This window comes from Necator americanus, chromosome X, assembly GCF_031761385.1.
Source record: "Necator americanus strain Aroian chromosome X, whole genome shotgun sequence".
In the NCBI taxonomy this organism is placed as follows: domain Eukaryota; kingdom Metazoa; phylum Nematoda; class Chromadorea; order Rhabditida; family Ancylostomatidae; genus Necator; species Necator americanus.
Genome location: NC_087376.1, coordinates 12124831 through 12148159, shown reverse-complemented (window position 1 = coordinate 12148159; position 23329 = coordinate 12124831). Strand labels below are relative to the sequence as shown.

At 42.4% G+C, this 23329-nt stretch overlaps 2 protein-coding genes across 5 annotated transcripts; both read left to right on the top strand.

The window, feature by feature from the left end:
* Positions 1–1399: 1399 nt before the first annotated feature.
* Positions 1400–22688, top strand: RB195_022560 (uncharacterized protein; the record flags this gene model as incomplete). 4 transcript variants are annotated; one of them, XM_064209721.1, is made up of 6 exons in its annotated part: positions 3408–4115; positions 4579–4663; positions 10245–10405; positions 10478–10597; positions 13683–13815; positions 22612–22688. In XM_064209721.1, 6 exons carry the CDS (start codon positions 3408–3410, stop codon positions 22686–22688), a joined length of 1284 nt encoding a protein of 427 aa, XP_064065602.1. The 4 variants fall into 4 exon arrangements, with proteins under 4 accessions (XP_064065604.1, XP_064065606.1, XP_064065602.1 ...); XM_064209723.1 differs by lacking the exon at positions 22612–22688 and adding an exon at positions 15818–15960 and having other exon boundaries at positions 3471–4115; XM_064209724.1 differs by lacking the exons at positions 4579–4663; positions 10245–10405; positions 10478–10597; positions 13683–13815; positions 22612–22688 and adding exons at positions 1400–1561; positions 1639–1776; positions 1870–1976; positions 2105–2980 and having other exon boundaries at positions 3046–3424.
* On the top strand, positions 2130–2984 carry RB195_022561 (uncharacterized protein; the record flags this gene model as incomplete). Its single annotated transcript, XM_064209725.1, has 1 exon — positions 2130–2984. One exon carries the CDS (start codon positions 2130–2132, stop codon positions 2982–2984), a length of 855 nt encoding a protein of 284 aa, XP_064065605.1.
* Positions 22689–23329: the final 641 nt, after the last annotated feature.

The following is a 23329-nucleotide window of genomic DNA, read 5'->3' as shown; positions in this document are numbered from 1 at the left end:
TATTCGTATACTCGAATGGCTGATTGCATTTGATGAAGGTGTTAGTACCACGTCCAGGTAACATTCAGGTTTGTATACGCGGGACTTGCATATGCCGCCTAGGCGCGTTATCTGGAAGATTATTCCGGTCTTCGTGCAGTCTCCCCTCTCAACGCACTGGCAATCAGAGCAACATTCTGACATACGCTGCTTATGGTAGAGCCTATTACGAACCAACAGTTACCTGGTGCTGTCGTTCGGGATGTAATAAGAAACACCTTGCTAGTGTGCTCTCAAAAGAAACTGGTGCATTACAGCAGTTAACGAATAGGAGATGAAAGGGATGCACAGAAAAATTCTACCTTCACGTGGGGCACTCGCTGTTTTATTCGCACTTTGAAATTGAGCGTTAGATTGCGATCTCGCGTAGCCTTCGAACTATATCTGCTCAGAGTCTTTTTTTTTTGTGATTCTTCCCATTCTATATCTCTTGTGGACATTGTTACGACTGCTTTTGCCATATTGCGATCTGCTTTTCTCGCCTACTGGACGTTTGAACTTGCTATGCTTATGGCTAGTTCTAGTGATTCCTCCCGTTCACTATCCCCTATGCCCATTGCTATTGCTGTTTTGACCATATTTCGGATAATTGCCTTTTTCATGTCAGTAGGATAAGCTGACGTTGCGTTTATCAGTATGTTTTTCGAGTTTTTTTTCCGCGATACCATTTCACACTTGGAGTACTTTTGCGTAGTTTTATTTCAGCATTTAAATAAGTCAGCCAACCATCGCTCCATCGTGATCATACATTCAAAATTCTAAAGTATCCATCCATATCAGACTGTTTGATTGTTACAACAAAGCAGTCATCGATAGAGCTGCAGTACAAGTATGGAAGACGTATTATTACGGATTGCTCTATTCTGCTCATAAAGCGAATAGCAAGAAAAGGTGCCAGCCTTTGGTCCATAGCAAGAATTGCGGCTGCACAGGAATGAGAAACACGATGGAAATGAGTTTGAAATGAAGTGTACGATATTAATCCACGGGAACAAAATATATGCTAGGAACAAATTAGAAGCATTCTAGATTTCCATCAGAAATCCACCCATGAAAAATGAAAATGAGTGCTTATTCATTACTAATGACTATATGGTGTTTATAACACTGATCTATAAGAACATCCCACGTACAGTTTCTTAACACTATCCAGACACCATTAAAGATGCTTTCATCTGCCCGGTTAATTGGTGAGGTTTGTTTTTTCTATTTGCAGTTCGTCCGCAGATTTCCCTCATTAGAGTGAACACAGCCGGCTAGTCGCGAGGCTACGAGGCGCGTTCCCAGGTGGCGGATAAGAGGCTAATCGCGGACCAAAAGCGACCATGTACCTGCCCTGAGACGCAGGTAAATTCAGGGGATGGATGCACTAGATGCGGCCATTGAAGATCTGATGACGCAAGCCGGGAAGTTTAAGTACGACGTCATCGGACTGACCGAGAGGAGGCGACGTCACCCTCTCAACGCCGTATATGAAACTGGAGAAGAACTGTTCATAGGAACATGCGACAGTAGAGAGTTGGTATTTTCGTTAACACGAATATGACAGTAAACATCGACTCTTTCGAACAACTTAGAACCCGAATCGGACGTTTACAGATGAGAAGATGTGGTTCAACCCCAACTTTGACAATCTTCGTCATTTACGCTCCAACATCAAGCTACGAAGAAGAAGATGTCGAAGCTTTCTATATGGGCCTGGAAAAGTTCTACCGAGAAGATCATGTCTTCCACAAGGTGATAATTGGTGATTTCAACGCCAACATTGGCTTCAGAAGAATGCCTGGAGAACTTTACATCAGAACCCACGGCCTTCAATGGAATATACAGGGGGTGAGGCTTTCCGAGTTCATCACGGCGACTAAGGCCATCCATGGGAACTCACAATTCCAGAAGCCCTCCTTTTTACGCTGGACGTGGGAGTCACCGGATGGAGGGTATCGTAATGAAATTGACCACATCATCATCAGTAAAAGGATTTTCTGACGAATGTCGCTGTTATACCAAAGTTTTATACGGGATAGGACCATCGCCTTCTTCCACTAAGATTTTCTTTCACACGGAGAGGAGAAAAAGCCGCGAAGTTCACTATGCGAACTCCCAAAACTATCATCGACTTGGAGCTCTTCGCTTCGCCTGTCGACTTTTGGGAAGATACCGTAATGGACAACATCGACGACGAATATGAACGGTTTGTAGAACATCTTCACGACTGTACGAGGAAAGCGAAGAGTTTAAAAACCACCAAGAGATGCCGGTCTCCGAAAACTCTAGAACTGATACGTCAGCGTGGACATGCACGGGCTGCAGGCAACCAAGAACTCACGTCCGGAGTCGCAAAGCTTTGCAGAGAAGCGATAAAGGAAGACGTCAAAGAAAGAAGAGCAAAAGTGTTGGCTGAAGCTGCAGAGGCGGGACGGAGCATTTGTTATGTCCGTCGGAACTTCGCCAATCGTAAAACAACAATGACTGCTCTCCGGACCCCAGATGGAACAACTACAGCATCGAGAAGGGGGATGGAAAAGGTCATTCACGACTTCTACTCGGATCTCTTCGACAGCCACGTCCACTTGCCTCCTTACCATCTGAGGAAAGATAGACGTGTGATTTCAAAGGTCCTCCCTTCTGAAGTCCGACATGTCATCGTGTCGGTGACGAATCGTACTTCACCCGGTATCGACAGAATCAAGAATGAACATCTGAAGTGCCTACCGCCAGTCCTCATCAACACACTGGCGAGGCTCTTCACTCGTTATCTGTCGGAATGCAAGGTTCCTAAGCAATCAGAAACCAGCAAGACTGTGCTGTTGTATAAGAAGGGAGACCCACAAGACATCGGCAACTATCGTACAATCTGCTTATTGTCTGTCGTCTACAAGCTCTTCACAAGAGTAATCCTAAACAGGATAGAAAGAAAATTAGATGAAGGACAGCCATGCGAGTAAGCAGGGTTTCGAAAAGAGTTCAGTACGATAGACTACATACACAAGGTTTCAAAACTCATAGAATCATCACGAGAGTACAAGATCCGCTGTGTCTCACTTTCATCTATTTAAAGAAAGCCTTTAATACAGTTGAGACCGAAGCGGTCATGGAGGCCTTGGACAACCAAGGCGTCCCTACTCCATACATAAAGGTACTTCGTGAGTTGTATAGAATTTTCACGAAATCCAAAATCTCCCCATTCTACAAGAATATCATTGATGTGAAAAGAGGGGCTCCTCAGGGCGGCACAATTTTACCAAAAATATTCAGTGCCACTCTCGAGAACGTGATGCGAGAATTGGAATGGGAAGACATGGGAGTAAAGGTTGACGCCCGGCATTTACAGCATCTTCGTTTCGCTGATGACATCGTTCTTATAACGGATGCTGGCCGAATTTGATGAAACGTGTAAAAAGATCGATTTTCGCCTGAACCTAGACAAGAAGATGGTTATGAAGAACGGATGGGTTTCTGATGCCCCATTCACGCTCAGCGAAACGAACATATCCGAATGCACTAACTACGTTTATCTGGGTCGGGAACTGAACATGATGAACGACCTGACCTCCGAGCTGGGCAAAAGAAACGAGCGGCTTGGGGAGCATCAAGAGTATCAAGGATGTAGTGAAGAGAAGCAACAACATCCGGCTCCGTGCTCACCTGTTCAACACCACCTTCTTCCTGCTTTGACCTACGCTTCAGAAACGTTGGCGTTTCGCAAGCAAGAGGAAAATGCTATTAGCATCATACAATGCGGTATTGAAATGGTGATGCTAGGAGTAACACGCTTTACACTAGTGAAAGAACGCATTCGAAGTTCACTCCTACGTCACTCATCGAAAACCAGAGATGCTGCCGCATATGCCAAGGAAAGCATAATTAGGTGGCCCGGACACGTGATGCGTTTTTTTTTTTTCAACGGCAACTGTTGGACCAGAGCCGTGAGCCACTGGATACCACGCGAAATCAAACGCACCGCAGGAACACCGCCGACCCGATGGTCAGACCTCTTCACGGAACATTTGCGCGATCGGTGCAAACTGAAATATTACTGGTATATGGCTCGAACAAATCGAACAACGGGAGCACAGGTGATACGTGTAATTAGATTGATGCGGCGATTTTTTTGAAGTCGCTTTTCCCTCGCAGTTCTCCTCCACTGTTTTTTCTTTTCTTTTTTTTTTCTGAATTCAGGTAGCATTCGAAAGCTATGTGTTTGCTCTGAAAGTGGGACAAGCGATTCAAAAAACTGCAGACACTTATGCATCAACCTAATAGTTATGTGAAGTGTATGTTGTATATAACGTAGTTCAATCTTTTCTTTTTGTAAATTTCGATGATAAATTAAAAATCACCTGGGTTAGGGAAGCTTCAAATGAAGCGATGCATTCTTTGTATATATCGCTGCAGTTCTCGGTTGCCCAACCGCTATCTCTACCGCGCTGCTTCGAGTGCAGCCGCCTACGCAACTCCACTGAGCTTCGTTTCGTTTTGACCATATTGACTATATTTAATGAAGATTTTCACTTAAAACAATGGAAACATTCGTTCTAGCTTGCTGACTCACAAAATCATCAACAAGATCGACAATACACTCACGAACAAACAAGGCTAATTGCTGCTGTTAATAGGCAGTTAGGTGAGATTATGAATAAGCACTATATATTCAACTTTTTTCTGTTACGTATGATGTAGATGTGGTGGTGCACGTGTTTTTACATTTGTTGTAATTGCTATCGATTCAGATGCAGTCAAATATGGCAGTAGTGTCTATAAGAAATGAGGGAATACGTTGCGTAGTGCTGTTAAACTTTTTTTTATTTCTTCGATTTCTGAACTGAACAATCTCTCTTAATATCTCCTGATTTCGTACAATTCGTAGCTCTGTTGATTTTTGTGTCCTATTTTCGAATTTCGGGTCGTTTTAGAGTCTGTGTCAGTGTGGTTCAACAGTAATCTTCTTACGCTCTCTAAATTCTTGTCCACTCGTTTTCGCGGTCTTTTGCATCTAGCAACGCAACTTCCCTCTCAAACGCTTTCTCTGGCTGAAATCGCGAATGCTGCGAGCGCCGCATAAGGAATTACACGTGGATTTTGTAAACTTACGCTGCCAAACGCAACACAACATATAGTAATAATAAACCTTACGCAAACAGATTTCCTCTTTTCCTTCCTTGCTTTTGTCTAGTTTTGAGTGAGAGTTTTTCGAATATTTACTACAATTTTTGGGATCTTTCTCCTGTAGATTTGGAGAGAATCAAGCCACTTACACCGTTAAAGATGTGCGCTTCTCATTTTTTCAAAATTTGCCGACTGATTTTCTGATCTGCTGCCTTAATCACACAAAACTTGAAACTCGCTGAAATTTCGATGCAAAAAAAAATCGAACGACGGCTAATAACTCAAGGTGTGCTTGAGAAACCAGCTTCGTTTCAAGCATACTTAATGCAGGGATTTTCTGTCACAACACAATTGTCATCGCACAAGGATTTCCGTTCTTGTGAAAGCTATACGGGAAATTTGCTGAAATTCTTCACTGTTCCTCCTCCTGCTTTTGGTGGCACAAAGATAATAGAAAGCAAGTTATTTTTGTAGTAGCTGTGTAGCTCTTAGTACTGCCACTGTACAGTGGTAATTTGTTTTCTTCTGCGAAAAAATTTCGACTTCCGCGTGGATACTAGGAGGTCATCAACGTTAATAAAAGCTTTGTGCGATCTCTTGACAGTGAATTTGCTGTCACCACAGCTTCTTAGATTCTCTTGCACTTCATTTTTCGGAATTCCCAACTTATCTTCTGTTTTTTCACATTGCGCAATTTGAAGCAGGTTAGTAAAAACTACTCCTAATGATCAAAAACGAACGTGTAGAGAGTAACTTCCTTTTCAGTTTTTTTTCAGAATCTTGTTGGTAAATGTTGTGCTGTTTGCACTGTTCAGATCGGGTCGTTAGGTACTCGCAGCCGATTATCTGCAGACGAATAAGTGCCTGCCGAAGAGGCTGTCCGTAGGCTAGAGCAGGCATATTTTAGTCTAGCTGTGATCAGTAAGCCACGCCCATCCATCTCCACATCACTAAGGTCATGTGCTGTGTTTGTATTGCAATAACGTGATAGAGTTAACTTTTAGGAAGGTTCAAACAACAAGAAGGCAACAACGATTCTTTCGATTTTCGATTTGTTTGTTTTGCACAAATAAAACACTATTGTTTTCTATTTCTGGCATTTAGAGTGCAACCTTTCGGTGTATCTCTATACGTAAGCGATCGATACTCCGTACAGAAGCAATACCAGAGATAGCGTGTTCCTGCGAGGCATGTTTCGCAACTCATTAGACGATAAGGGCCGAAGATGGTCGGGGCATAAGGCAAACGCAGCGCTATGCTCTGCTAACGCTATCAACTGCTGCGCAATCAACGATCGCTGTTGCCCCTCATTTCCCGCAAGGATGGGTTGTCGCGGAGGCTGCGGGTGCCTAACGATACGCACCCACTCAAGGACTCAATTAGCATTTCGATTTTGTGTCTGAAGTGGGAGTAAAGAACTAGTTGTGCGCAAAGGAAAAGAAAAGTTTACGAGAGCTTTTGAAAGTGCTACTGAAAAGAGTTTAGCGACTGGTCACTTATCCCTATTTCATAGGGGAGCATAAGATCTCGTTCCTTGACAGTGAAGGGGACTTTCTGCTTGCTCCAGACGGAGGCGGACCCGGAGGCTTTGGAGAACCAAAGATTCCCTACTCAAAGTTTTTGGTAAATTACACCCTAATTATTTTGCTTTTCTCGAAACTACATCATGATCGACGTGAAGAGGGTCTACAGCTATTTTAACTCACCACCTCTTCATTTAAGAGCAGATGACATGTCACCCATGTCTCCTTCCAACGTCCTTCATACCGTGTTGACGGAGAATTTTACCGTGTTATTGTGTAAGAAAAGGAATTCAAATGGCATTGAAATTTACCATCATGTCTGCATATTGTGATATCTACGGGCTCTTTCTAAGAATGATTTTAAATTGAATTGAAAGAACACTAGATGAAGAAGAGCAATAAAAGCAAACAATGTTTTCAGAAGGGTTCACTTCGACTGAGCCCATGAACAATGTTCAAAACTAGCCAGGTAACGCGAGGGCACAAGTTGCCGCAATCTAACATTGATTGATTTTAAAAAAGGCTTTCAGTTTAGTTGATACGAAATCGGTCACTGTATTCTTGGGCAACCAAGACGTCCTTACTCTAATATCTAAAGAAACTTCTGGAGTTTCGTAGTAAATTCACGACCACAAGTTCCCTTTGTGCAATAGGGGTGTCCTCGACATGAACAGGTGTTCAGCAGCACTCTCTTGAAAGCAGTGCGAAAATTAGAATTTCATGATAAACAGTGAAAGTTGGTCTCCGGCTACAGGGAGTGAGCACCCTAATAACATCATTTTAATTTCTGCTTTCAGATACAAAACTATGCACACTAAACGAGCAGATTTCTTCGAACATTTTAAGACATTTTGTGTTGCACTAATTTTGTAAGCATTGTGCATTTGATGTTTTGAATATAGGTACAATAATAAGAGCACAAGTCTGCTGGAAACAACTGTGCCGAACACATACTCATCTGACTGAGAAAGGCCTCCTCCATCAGTTGTCGACAAGTAGTCCTGCAGTAAAACAAAGCTTATCTGTGAAAACCTAACGACTTAAAGGCATCACCCCACGAATCTGAGGTGGCACGGATTTCAGGTGGAGTATTCGTATACGGGATGGGAGACTACGGAGAGGGGGGTGATTCCGTCCATTTCTTCCTAGTTGCCGTAAAAAACGGCCCGGAAGATACGGCCTCAGACGTTTTGGCGCACTATTTTGTACAAGGAGTTCGACTAGAGCGCGCCAGCCTTGCGCAGCGCCGCATCTTCCGGGCCGGTTTTTACGGCAGTTAGGAAGAAATGGACGGAATCACCCCTCTCTCCATAGTCTCCCATCCCGTATACGAATACTCCACCTGAAATCTGCACCACCTCAGATTCGTGGGGTGATGCCTTTAAATGGGAAGTTTTTACTCATTCAAACTTTAGTTCTAATATCCCACCATCACCTCGTCATCGATTATCACTTCTTCCCATCACTTCAACACTTTCTCTCTGGAATTTTATTTAAAGGCAGCATATCACAAATCTGTCATAGTGAGGGAAACCACCGGACAAGCTAGAGGTGGGATTGTAGATTGTGGGATCGGAGGTGGTTCCGCTTGCCTCTACCTAGCACTTGCATAAGGGTGGCGTAATAGAAAAGCGGCGTGAAAGACACCGTTTTTTTTTTATTACGCCACCCTTATGCAAGTGCCGCATCTAACTGCGCAGTGCTCGAAAGCCAGTGAGCTCCCTTCGACTGCCTATTCAAGTGAAACCAATGAATGTTTCCGTTTTTTAGGACGGTTAGAGAGAGAGAGGGAGAGAGAGAGAGAGTTAAGCTGAACCACCCCTGATCCCGCAATCTACATCCCCATCTCTAGTTCCCCGCGGATTTCCTCACCACGTTAGATTCGTGGTATGCTGCCTGTAACGGGAAAACGGAACTCGAAAATTCCAGTGTTGAGTTTTTGAATTTAAATCATCTAACGTTTATAAACAAATTGAATTGGAACATGGCCAAAAAAATTTCAGGTGTTTTTATAAATGGTATACATAACTGACCAAATATGTTTGTTCGACAAACGCTGAATTTTTCGGACATAATGTTGTTTTCTGCAAAACGTTCTTCCTAGCCCTATAGAAGCCCTTTTTCGAGCTGTGCGCGCTTCTGATAGTTTATAGATTTATTCTCTGATTTTTTTTTTGTTTCACATTGGTAATGAGGTGAGGAATAGTGCACGGCGTTTTTTCATGCTTAGGAATACACACGGAAATAAACAATACAAGTAAAGCGATGTATGACATGAAAGAGAATTCCTCGCTTTGCAAGACTCATTGTGTTTTGACTTTTTAATTTCGCTTATTCTTGTTCTTTCAGACCACTAAAATGGAGTGTCAAGCGAGAAAAACACTTTCGAGGAACCTTTTGACATGAAGTCGACGAAAGACATCGAATAGGCCATAAGAAACTTGCAAAAAGACAAATGAAAAATAGAGAAAGACGGAAACGTGAAAAAAGAGTGTGAAGTATCGGAAAACCTGTGAAATGGTGGGTGAAAAATATAGGGAAGGGTAGGAGGAACACCAACGTCCCCGAGAGTATACAACTTGCAGTAGGGCACTTTCTTTAAAGCGCAGCACACCACGAACCTGAGGTGGTGCGGATTTCAGGTAGAGTATCCGTATACGGGGCGTAGATTACGGAGACGGGGGTAGTTCCGCTCATCTCTCTCTGCATCATTGCAAATAGCCGCCTCCAGAATGCTGTTTTGTACGACGCCATCTATTGCAACGCTCCACCCCTAGTGCCGCCTCCGCCCTGCGATTCGTCGAAAATCAATTCAGACTGCCCTAATAGGCAGTAAGGGAAGCTACGCGTGCAGGGTGGCGCGCTGCAGTAGAAGGCATCGTACAAAACAACATTCAGGGGCCGGCTGTTTGCAGTGATTGATTGAGAGTTGAGCGGAACCACCCCGATGTGCATAATCTACGACCGTGTATACGGATACTCCACCTGAAATTCGCACCACCCTAGATTCGTGGTACGCTGCCTTTAACGAGAAATGTTTTCGTTTCGAGCCATCAGAATTGCACCACTACCGTGTGGTCCGTCTTTGAGGTCAAAATCCTCGTTTTTTGAGAGAAGATAGCGGTGGATACTTTTAAGTGCTGATCTTCGTGCGCAGCACTAATCTCAGCTTCAGCGACCTCATTGTCTCTATTAGATACAAAAAGAAACGGCGTCGAGTATTCCTCTTCTTGTCTACTTGGAACTAATTCAGTGTTCTAAGAAAACAATAATCAAGATCGTTATCAAAAAGTATATAACATTTCGACAGCAACTTTTTATTTCTAAGTATATCATTAACCGACGAAGGCGTTTGCGCCAGTGTAAAGAATGATGTGAAGCAGCAATTATTATTGCTGCAATGTGCATTATAGCTGTATCATGTAAAACTTCGAAGGGGATCTGTTATTATGATCTTGTTTCTATAGTATAAATTTTTTACGTGGGTATGTATTCAAAAGCTTCTGTTCGCTTATGCATCAGTTCATATTGATCAGCTGATTCTGATCAGTTGACGTCCTGTAACAAAATTCCTAGGTTGGATTTCATATCGTTTCAATTATCCTGAACAATCCGATGAAAGAGCTCGTCGTCTTCATGAGGCTGAACAGTTCCTACAGAATTCAAGAAAATTTGAACCCATCAATGGAAAAACGTATTATTATTTGGGACGCTGCTATGGAGAAACTTTGAACAAGGTGGGACTCTTTTATACCAGACGTATCCTTTTCGGTCTTTCGAAGAAGCATGATTGTCTCTTAAAATTACAGGCGCATGAGGCTTTCCTAAACTACAGGCATTCTATAGACAAAAGCGAGGCTGATGCTGACACATGGTGTAGCATTGGTGTGTTGTATCATCAACAAAATCAACCAATGGATGCCCTGCAGGTGTGTACGTTGCATGCAGTATCTATCAGTACCTTCGTAAAATGAGTACTTTAGTTTCAACTGACCAATCGAAACAAGGTCAAAAGAATAAGTTGCTTGATGTCGTAGAATAATTTCTACACGAAGTTCAGAAACGAAGCAGCTCTTATTCAGTTACGAGCAGTTGCAGTGATCACTATCTTCTTTTTTTCTTCACTGAGACGCCAGCAATAAAAAAGGTGTATTTGATGCAGCTGATGGTTTAATGAATAATAGGTGATGTTTATAATGAGTGTAAGAGTGGGAGGGTGTAGCGCAGTCGGTAAGAGGTTCTACTATGTCTATGTGATCGATAGATGATTCGAATCCTCCCTTTCAGGTTACAAACAAGCACATCACAGGAATAGAGTTAGTTCGCTGAACTGCGTATAGGAGATGTTGGAAATGACCATCATTCTCCTCTTAGCACCTTTGAGCCCTGGTCAGCAAGTTGCGTAAGGCAGATCGAAGGTGGAACGCTGGAATAGCTGCAGTCTCATCAGAAGTATTCTGCTGCATTTCTTGAAGACATGAGGGTTGTCACTCATACACTTTGCCCTTGAGGGCTCCCTACAAGTTAATCGCACACGGACAGATCACTGACAGATTTGGTTGGCCAGCTAGGGCCGAGATCAGACTGAATTCTGCCTACAACTTTGCCAGGAGTGAAGATTGTGCGATTGTGACCCATGGGTCGGCGGAATTGCTGTCACAAATGGATTGAAAATCTTGGAAATGTAAGTGGAAAATAAAAGTGGAAAATTCACCAACCGATGAAAAAATAACCTGGAACTCTTCTCCCTGGGCCACTTCTTTTTTGCCCCACCCGTTATAAGCTAGACACTCATTCGTGAACTTCATACGATTCCGAATTTAAGTGAATGCGATGACGCATCCCAAGCGGATTGATTAACGCCAGATCGCATCCTTTGTCACTTGTTGGTGAGTGTAGAGTGTAGAGATTACTATATGATTACTCCAGTCATCAAAGAAGGTCAATAGTACAGGCCACAAAGTAAGGTCAATAGCGTGGCACGTACGCTGAGTGGCTGTGGGAGGAATTTTTTGCAACTATTAAAGCAGAAAATGTTTGGCAACCATCAATCCCCTTAGAATTCTCGTGCGTTCTACTTCAGTTTAGAAGTGTAGTGGTCAGTGAACCCGTCTGCGGCCTATGCAGTGTCTTGCGGTGGCCAACAGATCTATCAAGTGGATTTTATCCTCCTAGCCAAATCTGATACCAGTCATCGATCCTAGAAGGATGAAAGGCTCTCTCTGTTTTGGTAGTTATCGAATATCGTAGATCTTGTACCACTGTATTACGCGCAACTTGTAGCTCCTACTTTTGTACACTTTCATAACTTTTTTTAAAGTCCGTATGACTAAACTTGTAACAGTGTTTTACGTTCCTTCTCAACATTGGCTATGATCGTCTTCGATATCAGGGAATGAAAGTCATTTCCTACTTCGACATGGATTTAAAAAGAAAAGGATAAAGTATTGGCGTCAATCAGTTCGCTTGGAATACTCTAACACGTTCAATTTTTATTCAGAATCGTTTGAGGTTTACCAACGTGCACGTAATCCATTCAATAACTCGCTGGAAATAACCGATGTGCCGAGTCAGCATTTTTGTTCTCCAAAATACGTCCTTTACCAGTTTATCAACCATGGAGGAATGGAAAGCTTGATGGGCCCTAGGTGCGTTTCGAAGCATCAATTATGCAGTCGCAGCAGAACCTCTTACCACTGCGTCGCTTTTCTTTCGATCTAGAACTACTCCTCTGAATTCCCGCAATTTTTGATGTAGAGTGCAGGTTTTTCTTGTAGTTGCAAAAAAAAAACCAATCTACTACACGGAATGGGAGGGGGTGCTCGGGAGGTACCGAAGCAAATTGGGTGCAACCTGCTGATCTTCTGTAGAGTCACTCCGCAAATAACACTACATAATGTGAGATACTCATCCTATGCTTTCATAGTTCGAGGAGGCAATGCAAATAAAGTTCATAAAGGTGAGTATAGGCCGCAGGCGCATTTTGAGACACAAACTGATTGACATATTATGAATACGGCAAGTGAGTATCGTTACTTTGTTACGGAGACGACTACATAGCAGTTATATTTATATTACATTCTATTTATAATACAATTATAATACAATTGTAATACATTCTAATGGTTATGATTTCTATCTTTTTGTACGAGTAAAAATTTAGCTTCAAGTTGTACTCTAGTGTCACCGATCTATACATATATATTTATTTATATTTGTATTTATGTGTGTATATATCACTTCATACTTTTCCATGTTTGAGAAATCGATATGGCTCATTGACTGGCGGCGATACGGCATCCTATCAAAATACATGCAAGATATGCCTGCATTGCTATTGTGTACCTGCTAGATAGTTTTCACACTTGCCAGGACGATTGGTAACAATCAGTCAAACACAAATAAAGCAATTTAACATAAACTAAAACATAAAAAAAACAAATAGACTAAAATAAACCATGTTTAGAAGGGTGCGAGAATAATACATACCACTAGAAGAATAAGGCGACTGCGAATAAGATTTCAAAAACAAGAGCAAGCTCTAAGCTTGGTTTTGTTTTGAATCCGATAAGAAGTAAGCTGTCTCTTGAATTTTACACACCACTCCATGCTAATGTCCACTATCTACGCGAATTGAAGTGTCTTTGAACATTATAAGGTGACAGGTCATTTTATAATCGTCATCACAACTGAAGGTACTGTACTCGTTAATTGTTTGTATTATGGACGAAGACTTACTTAAAATGCGCGAGCAATGGCACTGAAAAGGGAAGGCTGTAGTTAGTTTCATCTGAAAAGTTAATTAGTTGCAAGTGAAAGAGCGTTCCAATTTTTTTTTTGTGTCAGATAGGGTAAATGTATATAATTTTACTAGCTGTACATAACGTTTCCGCATACCAAGTTTCCCTATGCAGGCAACAAATTAAGGTATGTTAGGGTATAGAAGAGCAAGTTTCTTTCTATTTTCCAACACTTTAGTACTTCAATTTTAATTTGAAAATTTTACATTTTCAGGCGTTCGTCTGTGCCGTTGAATTAGACCCGGAGCATACTGCAGCTTGGACGAACTTAGGAGTGTTGTATGAAGTGCACGCACAGTTTAACGATGCTTTAGCATGTTTCCGAAATGCAATAAAATTCAGTCCAGGTGAGATTTCATATATTAATTTGTTGTTCGTTGACAGGTACCAGTCCGAACGTCTGGGTAGTACCGGGCTTTCAGACTTTCTCCGATGTTCACTTCACTCGCCTTCAGTGGCCCATGAAATAGAATAATAATATGAATTTCAGAATTAAACCTGTTCTTGTACTGCTGACTTTTCTCGCTTTTTTTAAAGGACTATAAGCACTTAGAAAGTTTTGACACTTTTCTTGCTAAAAATATCAGTACTACATTTCAAGAATATTTAAATTAGATTTTTCATCTGAATCTCGATTCCTCTACAATATTTTCTCGTCTTTTCCCAACAGTTAACGTACACTGATGTTCTAACTCAAATTGACGTAAACTTCGTTATCATTTTAATAAAGATAAGGTTGCTACGTCAGATCACTTCATTTATTCTTAGATCCTTATTACTATTCCTTCGATACAGCGACAATTTGAAAATATTGTCTGAAGTATTGAACAAGGCTGTTCTCTTTTTTTTTCACGGCAGTTCACGTATAGTGATGTGCAAACATGAAGCGACGTTTACGTATTCATTGTACTGGCAACGATAGAGGTGGTACTGCAGCTCACGTAAACTGCTAGCTACTATTAAACCAGCTGTCACCATGCGTGTGTCTAATTTTTGAAGAAAGGATCCGACAAGCATATGATAGTAACGTATAGAGCAGAGAACATACGGAGCCATTTAGGTGAAACCCTAAGCACGCAGTCACGACGGTCAAAACGGTTCACAACGTCCCAACTTCTTTTCGATAAATTAATTCGAAACTTTTTTTTTGATATCAGTGCACCCATAATCCCGTTGCTTCCAATTTCTTGCGCTGCCGCCCCGTCATTTACTCTGACATCCGCCTTAGTGCTTCCTGGCGCTGGCGAACCAATTTTCCCCCATAGACCGGTTTCTCATCATTTTACTGTTTTCTGTCGTCGGCGCACCAAACTATCGCAGTGAGACCGCAACCACCGAGAATGAGTTAAAATCAACAGGCCGAAGTCAAACTTGCTTTACTTCTTAAAACATTGGATCAGTGCATAATTATTATGGCTTTTTTTTACCTTTCTCTTTTTAAAAATTGTCATTTCGCTTTTTTGTATGAAAATAATGTCCTCCTTTCGGTTACTGGAAATGCTATCGAAAATTATATCCAGATTCTTCATATTATGCTCTACCGCTTGGAGAAAGGTCGGAATGCAGCACGGTCATTTTGCGATCTCTGCGATGATTTCCTCATAGACGATTCTTTCGCACCACACACCACTTTGCTTTATTACGGTGGACGTCTTTCGGTACTTCTTTGAGTGAAACATCTAGCGAAACGCAAACCTTCTTTCTTTTGAGATTTTTGAAGAGGAGGCACGATTCCTTCCCAGTAAATTTAGTGAAAGTTTGCTTTCGTTGTTGTCGATGAGTTCGTGGAGACCCACCTGGCCAGTTTGCATTCTTTCTCAAGCTTTTCGAGGTCATAAACGACGGTCGAGTAGTCCACATTGAAGTCTTCAGCCATTGTTCTGGTTATCATACTTGAGCACACTCAACATGCAGACTGCAAAGTCGGCTCCTGAAGAATCTCCTCAGCTTCATTGCCTATGATCATGCGGCACCCCGAGAGGTGAACCTTGAAGGTCCCCAATTTTAATGTTGCGTTTAGGAGTGACGCTGTTGTCATGCAGACGGTAGCGGGCAGTCGCGCACGGAACATCATGATTGCGACCACGTCCGCTTTCGTGTCGAAAATTTTCTGCTCTGCAATCCGGTACTCCTTACGTTCCTCAACAGCTAGAAATAGAGTTCGCTGCGGAAGGAGGGTGGTGTTTTCGGTCAGTTGTCTTCCGCGGACATACGTCTCGCATTGAGACAACTGCCAAAAACGAAAATAATGCAAGCAAGTAAGCTAAGAAACGACCAATGTGCAAAGATGAAAAAGATAATGAATATGACGGTTCAATACATTTAAAGCTTTTTGCTTTCCTTGTGCAGTCGTGAAGATGTTCTACAAACCTATCATATTCGTCGTCGATGAGGTCCATGACGGTATCTTCGCAAAAGCCGACAAGCGAGGAGCGAAAAGCTCCCAGTCGATGATAGTTCAAGGAGTTCATCCGTCAGGCAAAACCTTTTAGTGACGATGGTGTCGTCGATTTCATTATGGTATCCTCCATCCGGTGACTCTCTCGTCCAGTATAGAGAGCAGCGCTTCTCGAATTGCGAGTTCCCATGGATGGTGTTAGTCGTTATGACGCTGTGAAGTTGTTCCGATGTGAAGTTCTTCAGGCGTTCTTCTGGGGCCAATTTTGGCGTTGAAATGAGCAACAACAACCTTGTAGAAGGTATGATCTTCTCTGTAGAACTCTTCCAGGTCCACTTAGAAAACTTCCTCTTTGTAGCTTGATGTTGGAGCGTAAAGGACGGAGATCATCAAAGCTGCCGTTGAACCTTATCTTCTCATCCGCAGACGTCCGATTCGGGTCTTAAGTTGTTTGAAGGGGTCGACTTTCATTGCTATACTCGTGCTCACGAGGACACCAACTCTACCAATTCCTCTACTGTCGTATGTTCCTAAGAACAATTCTTTTCGAGTGTCATATACGACGTTCGGTCGTTTCGACTCGGTTAGTCCAATGACGTCGTACTTAAACTTCCTGACTTGCATCATTAGATCTTCAGTGGCCGCATCCGATGCAAACGTTATAAGTACAGATCGTCATCCTAGTCCTTTTCCGTTTCGGTAGCCTACATGACTCCTGCAACTCTGTCTTTCCTGACGCTACCGTATAAGGGTTTCCTCCGGAATTAGGAGACTCTTATTACTGTGTCTTGCATATAATTCTAAAATCCATCCGTCACCTCCCTTACACCTTCCAGTCACTTGATTGTAAGCTTTTGGTCGGGCTGACGTCCTGAATCCAATAATATTATGAACCGATCCTAGCACAGCAGCAAGAAGGAGTCTATCCCTTAAATTTACCTGTGCCTCAAATCAGGCACAATGTTGCATTTGGTCCGCGATTAGCCTCTTATCCACTACCTGGAGACGCGTCACGTAGCTTCGCGACTAACCGGCTGTGATCCCTCTAATGAAGGAGATCCTCGGAGCCAACCTAATACAGCTTGAACAAATTATAACTGTGCAGTAAAATCTGCCAGAAAATGGAGAAATGAGTAGAATAACAAACCGTGAGAAAAACAGAAGCCGATTGGAAAAAAGTCGTCATTATAAGTAAGAATAAAATGCAGAAACGTACAATGACACATGTGGAATTAAATCCTATATAGGCAAAATATGCCCTAGAACAGAAGTCAGAGAACCTTGTTTGAACATCAAAGCAAAACTTCGTTGCATACTGTTACTCATTTGGCCATGAGCCTATACCTCAACTTCTTCCGACTATTTGCACGCCTCAGGATAACGTAGAGCTGTCCATTGGAAAGGATAGGATTTGTAAATGCTAAGTCAACTTAGCCACATTGGTGTCCATGAGGCTTGTTTATGGTCATTGTGATACTTTATCGCATTTCTAATTGTCGTCTTTTGAAAAGAAGGATAAATTTGTCGGATAATATTGGTCTATTCGTGGAATAAGAATAAAATTCTTTCGAATTTTAATGGCGTGCTTACACTGTAAGACTCCCTGCCCGATCCGTCAGGCTTGTGCCGTTGCACAATCTATTGCGTACGTTACGTTTACGGAGTAGAATTGCTATGGGTGCAATTTTAAGATGAAGGGCATAGCAGTCATTCTTATTGAAGTCATTTTGTTGAGGAACATTGTGGGGAAGCTCATCACTGGGGATATGCGCATTACTTTCAGCAGTGCTAAGAGATATGACTCTGTTCCCAAGGAGTTGATCGAGTGTCTGGTCATCAAATGCATTTCTGAAACCGGTTTCCGCAGGATCTTCATCAGAAAAATTTTGCAGGGATGTTGACGTCCTCCTTCTCGTCAGCAGGAACCTTTCTCCTTACTACTTTGGTCAGCTATCCCCTGCAAACAAAGTTGTTGTCATGCAGCCTCAGATTGATGGTCAGTTTGAAAGTCCTGAATAGAGACTAGGCAACAGTTTTCTTGATACAGGTGTGAGCCATGTCGGTACGACCTCCCCTTTAAACTGCAGGTAACACTTGTCAAAAGTCCGAGAAGCGCGATGAGTGCACCAAAAGATTCACTTTTTTGCAAGATGTCTTGCAAAACAGGCATAACTGGCTCAAGCGATTGCTCAGGAGTCATTGGAGCTTCAACCCAAATAATGACGCCCACTTTTCTCTTTTCTTACATCATTTGTTAAATGTGATAAAGTAAGAGACCACAACGTAACACAACCGTGAACCGCAAGTTTTTCATAAGGACCTGACGGCCCACCCCATCGATCAAGACCCGCACAGGGATTGAAATTGGGCTAGCTCGTTTGTAATAGCAGTACACTTACCTTTTCTGTTCATTTTTGGACTTTTGGCGGTTATCCAAAATACCTCTAGTGTTCTACGCGCTATGATCTCGCACTCGAAGGATAGTGTCGTAAATTCTACCCCTATTCCGGAGATTTGATGACATATTCTACGGTGTGATCCGAGTGGGGCAGAATGTTTAGATTTTGCGAGTCAATCTAGGTGCTCTTTTACTCGAATACACAGTGGGCGTCCCTTTCCCCCTGTGTAATCGTCACCACAGAGCCTGCATGTAATACGATACACCACTCCTGATACCATACAATCTCCCTCTCTGCCATGTGGGTACGCAGCCAGTAGTTGTGCAAAGTCGGTCATACGCACTATTACGCACCAGCTGACACTTGAGGTTTGCCTGTGGTATTTCCACAACCCTCATGTCGTTCTGTAGATGCGCTTTTCGCAGACAGCTCCGTACCGCTCTGCTCATATCATCAGATATGTAGGGTGAACAACGGAATTTTTTCTGGCTCTTGTCCACTACGTAGGATCTTCGAAGAGGTTGTCGTGCTTGTCGAGCAAGACAGTCTTCAGCTGGGTACCCATTGGACAAAGGATAGAGTGTCTGGCGTTAATCAATCCGCTCGGGATGCGCCAGTACGTTCACTTCAATTCAGAATCGTTTGAGGTTCACGAACGTGTAACTTGCCTATAACTTGATGTGCGGACACTGCTGGTTGAGAAGATTTATGCACGTGTCTAATTCCGCCTTCCGTTTTGGCAGTCGACGCAACAATCATCTATGTCACGACAATAGAGCAGTGGTTTGCTGTCTTTTCGGTTTCGGTTCTGGACATGGAAGCAGTGGCGAGAGTCCGTTCATGTTCAATGAATTCTGGTGCTGCGTTAGCAATTCTTGTACAGTCTGCATCGTTTGGAACTTTCGTATAGATTGACCCAACTCATACCCTGTGCGGAGGGCGATATTGCCTTCTAAATTCGGTTTTGGAGGATGGAGCATATAGAGTGTCATCCTCAATATGTTGCCTTGTTATTGCTATGTCTATTTAATGTGACTTGACAACAAATTCCCCTCCTTTATCGCTAACGGAGGCCTTGATCTTCCCAGCTGCGCAAAGGTTGTGGATCTTACGTAGGCCTCGGCTTTGCGCAACGTATATATATATATATATATATATATATATATGTATATATATACATATATATATACATATATATACATATGTATGTATGTACATATATCTATATATGTACCTACATGTATACATATACATGTATCTATGTATGTATATATGCATGTATGTAAGTATATATATATTGACCCATCTCTGTCACACTTTCAACATATACAAAAAAAAGCAATCTGCACTTTCTTAGCAGATTGCTTTTTTTAAATATGGATAAAATATGAAAATGAAATATGATTTCCAACGAGAAAATCCGCGAGTCCCGTCTTCGCTCAGCAAGGCTGCTAGCAGAATATTATATTCGCTGAGATCCCTGCGGCACTTCTTTAGACTCGTTTTTCTTTGTGCTGTTTCCAGAATTTTTTTCTGCCTATGTTTCGAAAGATCCTCCTGCAAAGTTTTTCTGCAGCTAGTGTTTGCTACTAACCGCTTAACGTGCGGTGCATCCGGATAAAGCCTCAAAGTCTTTCCTTCCCACAATTTCCTAGAGGTCTTCGAAATTGGATCCAGGTTTATCTTGCGTGTCTTCGAGCCACGTTCAGCATAGGCTCGCATTCCTCTCAGTACTGTGGATAATGTTCACGCGTTGTAAGATCAAAGTCAGAGACAGCCTCCATGGCAGGTTGTGCTCGTCTTGCCTTGATTCACAATCAAAGACGTTCTGAGTAACCTGATATTAGACCTTTCACCCCCACCTTTGAGACAAAAGGTTCCGGTGTGCATTGTATTAACGCTAGTTTGTGCACTGGTTTCAATTAAGTTTTTTTTTCCGTTATTCATCGTCGGCTCATGACATGTAGACAAAAATTGGAAAAGTGACGGAAAAATGAACCTTCAGATTTTAGTAATTAAACCTAAGTACTTCCAAAACTTCTGCAATGTTACAGTTCAGGAAAAAACACATAAACTGCTTGGTCATATCTTTCGGAACTGGGTAGAATTTTGTAGCCATCTTTAACATGAATTTTGGTAAGTAAAAGGTTTCTATGGGTCTGACTCTACTTGCATAAACACTTTTTTTCCTGTTTGGGAGATTGCTCGGCTACTCATATTCTAGGGTCAAGCGTGTCATGAGACTTTCCCATCGGTAGGTCGTAAAAGGAGGGGTTGCAAGGAAGGGGTGGCAAGGGAGTGTGAGGTGGACAGTAGTGATCGTAGGATAGAATGTTAATCAGAACAGAATATTGCATGGTATTAAATATTTGGGGCGGGTGTAGTGTAGCGGTTAGAGCTTCCGTTGCTCGCACGATCGGTCGGAGGTTCGAGCGCTCACCAACCCTTTCATCCCTCCGGGGTCGATAAATTGGTGCCAGGTTTGTCTTGGAGGATAAAAACACTTACTTGACATATCGGTTAGCCTCCGCAAGTCATTGTAGAGGCCGGTTACACTTTGGTGAACCTCAAACGATTCCGAATTGAAGTGAACGTGGTGGCGTATCCCAAACGGATTGATTAGTGCAACACTTTATCCTTAATATTTTGTTAAATAATTACGTACATTACAAAATATTACATCAAATAACATTGAATAATTACATATACCGCAAAGCGTTATATTAAGTTTCAGGCGTAGAAAAGTTACGTGGAAGCATCAACATTTTGTACTGAAGGTACACGTGTTGACATTGGGACCACACAGTCCAATTTCGCATTGAGCCAAATTTTTGCAAAAGCGAAGAATTTGAAACTATTCCTAAACGATAAAGAATAATGAGCAAAAAAGGGCAGATTCTGTGCACATTGTTACGTGTGGAAGATCCTTCGTGATAACAGGACCTAGAGGAATAATTTGGGTATATTATAGAGGGATGACAAATTTCAAAATTTTCGAACTTTTTTGATTTTTCCAACATAAATTTTGGGAGAACCACACGGCCCGAAAAGAAAAAAGAAAAACTCCGTGCGGGGGTTTCCTTAGTCGTTCTATGCGAATATGTGAATGATTTCGATTCTAGACGTCGCCCCTCTTTTCCGGAGTGTTAGAACTTCCAAAATCTCTATTTTTGCGGAACAACTTAAGGCTGTGCAGATCTCCTTCTAGTATGTTGTGGCCGGAAATTCTCTCTCTCTCTCTCTCTCTCAGATGCCGATCACAAGATTTCTAGGGTTTCGCCGTTTTTTTCCAAATTTTTGATGGGAAAATGCCATTTTTCCAACCTTTGTCCCATTTAAATTCCAAAAAGGCTAGGAGGTGGAAAAAAGCAGCGGTATGACTGTTTTGTAGGGCAAATCTTCTCTGAAAAACTACTTAAAATATTTCTTTTGATCCTCCCATTAGGAAGGTATAGTGGAGTCAAAACATGAAGCAACATGTTGCGTAAGCGGTTGCACTCGAAGCGGTGCGGTGGAGCGCAGCCGTTAGGATCGAGTGAGGACTCTTGCTGCCACCAACGTTCATTGCTGCAGTTCACGATGGCACCACATCGACTCTTACCGCTACCTCAACCGCACTGCCTCGGCCACAACCCCTTGGGGTGCCCGCAGAGTTCAGAGCCGCTTGTCGGCGCGGCTCTGAATTCTGCGGGCAGTTTTGCGCGATTGCACCGTGCTTCATGTCGTTTTGAACCGACTATACAAGCCATACGTTCCCCTTACCCAGAACATTCCAACTATAGTGCTAAGGTGGTTGGGCGGAGCCACTGTTTGGAGCTAGAATCGAACTGTGCAAAATCGTTCATAGAGTACAGGAAGCATTCTCGTTGTTAAAACGTGTTATTTGCATAATGGCTGCTGCCAGTTTGCTGACTCTTCGTGACTTCCCTGTGGTTACTACGTGCTTGCATCGAAGTTCAAGGAGGAGTTTGACGAATGACCCGCTGATCGTGGATTGCTGCGGAAGCAGCGACCTCGTCTCAACTGTGGAAATTCTGTTGAAAAGTGAACTATCGCCTTCTCATATGCCTTTCTGCTTTTTAAATGGGAAGGCCATTTGTCACTTATGAACGATTTTTCTGCTCTATGGACGATTTTGCGCGTCGTAGAAGCACAGTACAGGCCAACTATAGCACGGCAGAGTGGCCCCACGTAACTACCTACCACCAAGGTTTTTATTGGGCATGCTTGGTTAGCAAGATGGCGAGAAAGTTCGTAACATAGGGGTAGAGGAGTGGATACAATTGCTTGCACTTCTGATTAATTCTCTCATTAAACCGTGACGACTGCACCTTATCAGCATTTAGTCGTCCAACTGAATGTTCTTTGTATGATGAATGAACAACTGAGATTTGGCGTTCACCTCGACACAGCAGAAGACTGAGAAAAAGGCCGCGCCATTCGGAGGACGCGCACTGCAAATCGATACTGCTTATTCCTCGGCATCCACCAAGGTGCCTTCTTCTGTTAAGTTGATTTCAAGATCATTTTTCATGATTGCATTTTTTACGGTTATTACTCACCGCTTCTGTTCATGTCCTAGGCACCACTCTTTATTGATATATTAAAGTAGGTGCATCTAGAAGTCCTCATGAGCAGTATAGCCTAAGTTTTCAGTTCTGTTCAAGTTATTACTGAACATCCGAACATTGATCGATTTATTCATTCCGCCTTTTCATCGTCCGCTTTTCCATTGCCCGCAAATAATTATTTTCTTTGTTGAAAAGAAATTCAATTCGATGGAATGATTGCTCGTGAATACTGCTCAAGCAGTGGTTTTCGTTCTTTCTAATTGCATCGTTAATCCGAGGTGATAATTGCAGTGATGCTTTGCGGTGCTAAAGTTACCCTTTCTACTACTGTTTTTTTGTCGAATTTTTTGCCATTTTGAATATTTGTCTTTCATTCTTGTTGGTCATTGTGCTGGTTAAATACCCTCTCTCTCTGTCTTTTGTATCACAGTTGTACAGTTGTATCAACCATGAGCAATCATAACTGCTGGAACCAAAGTTGTTGCTAGTGGTT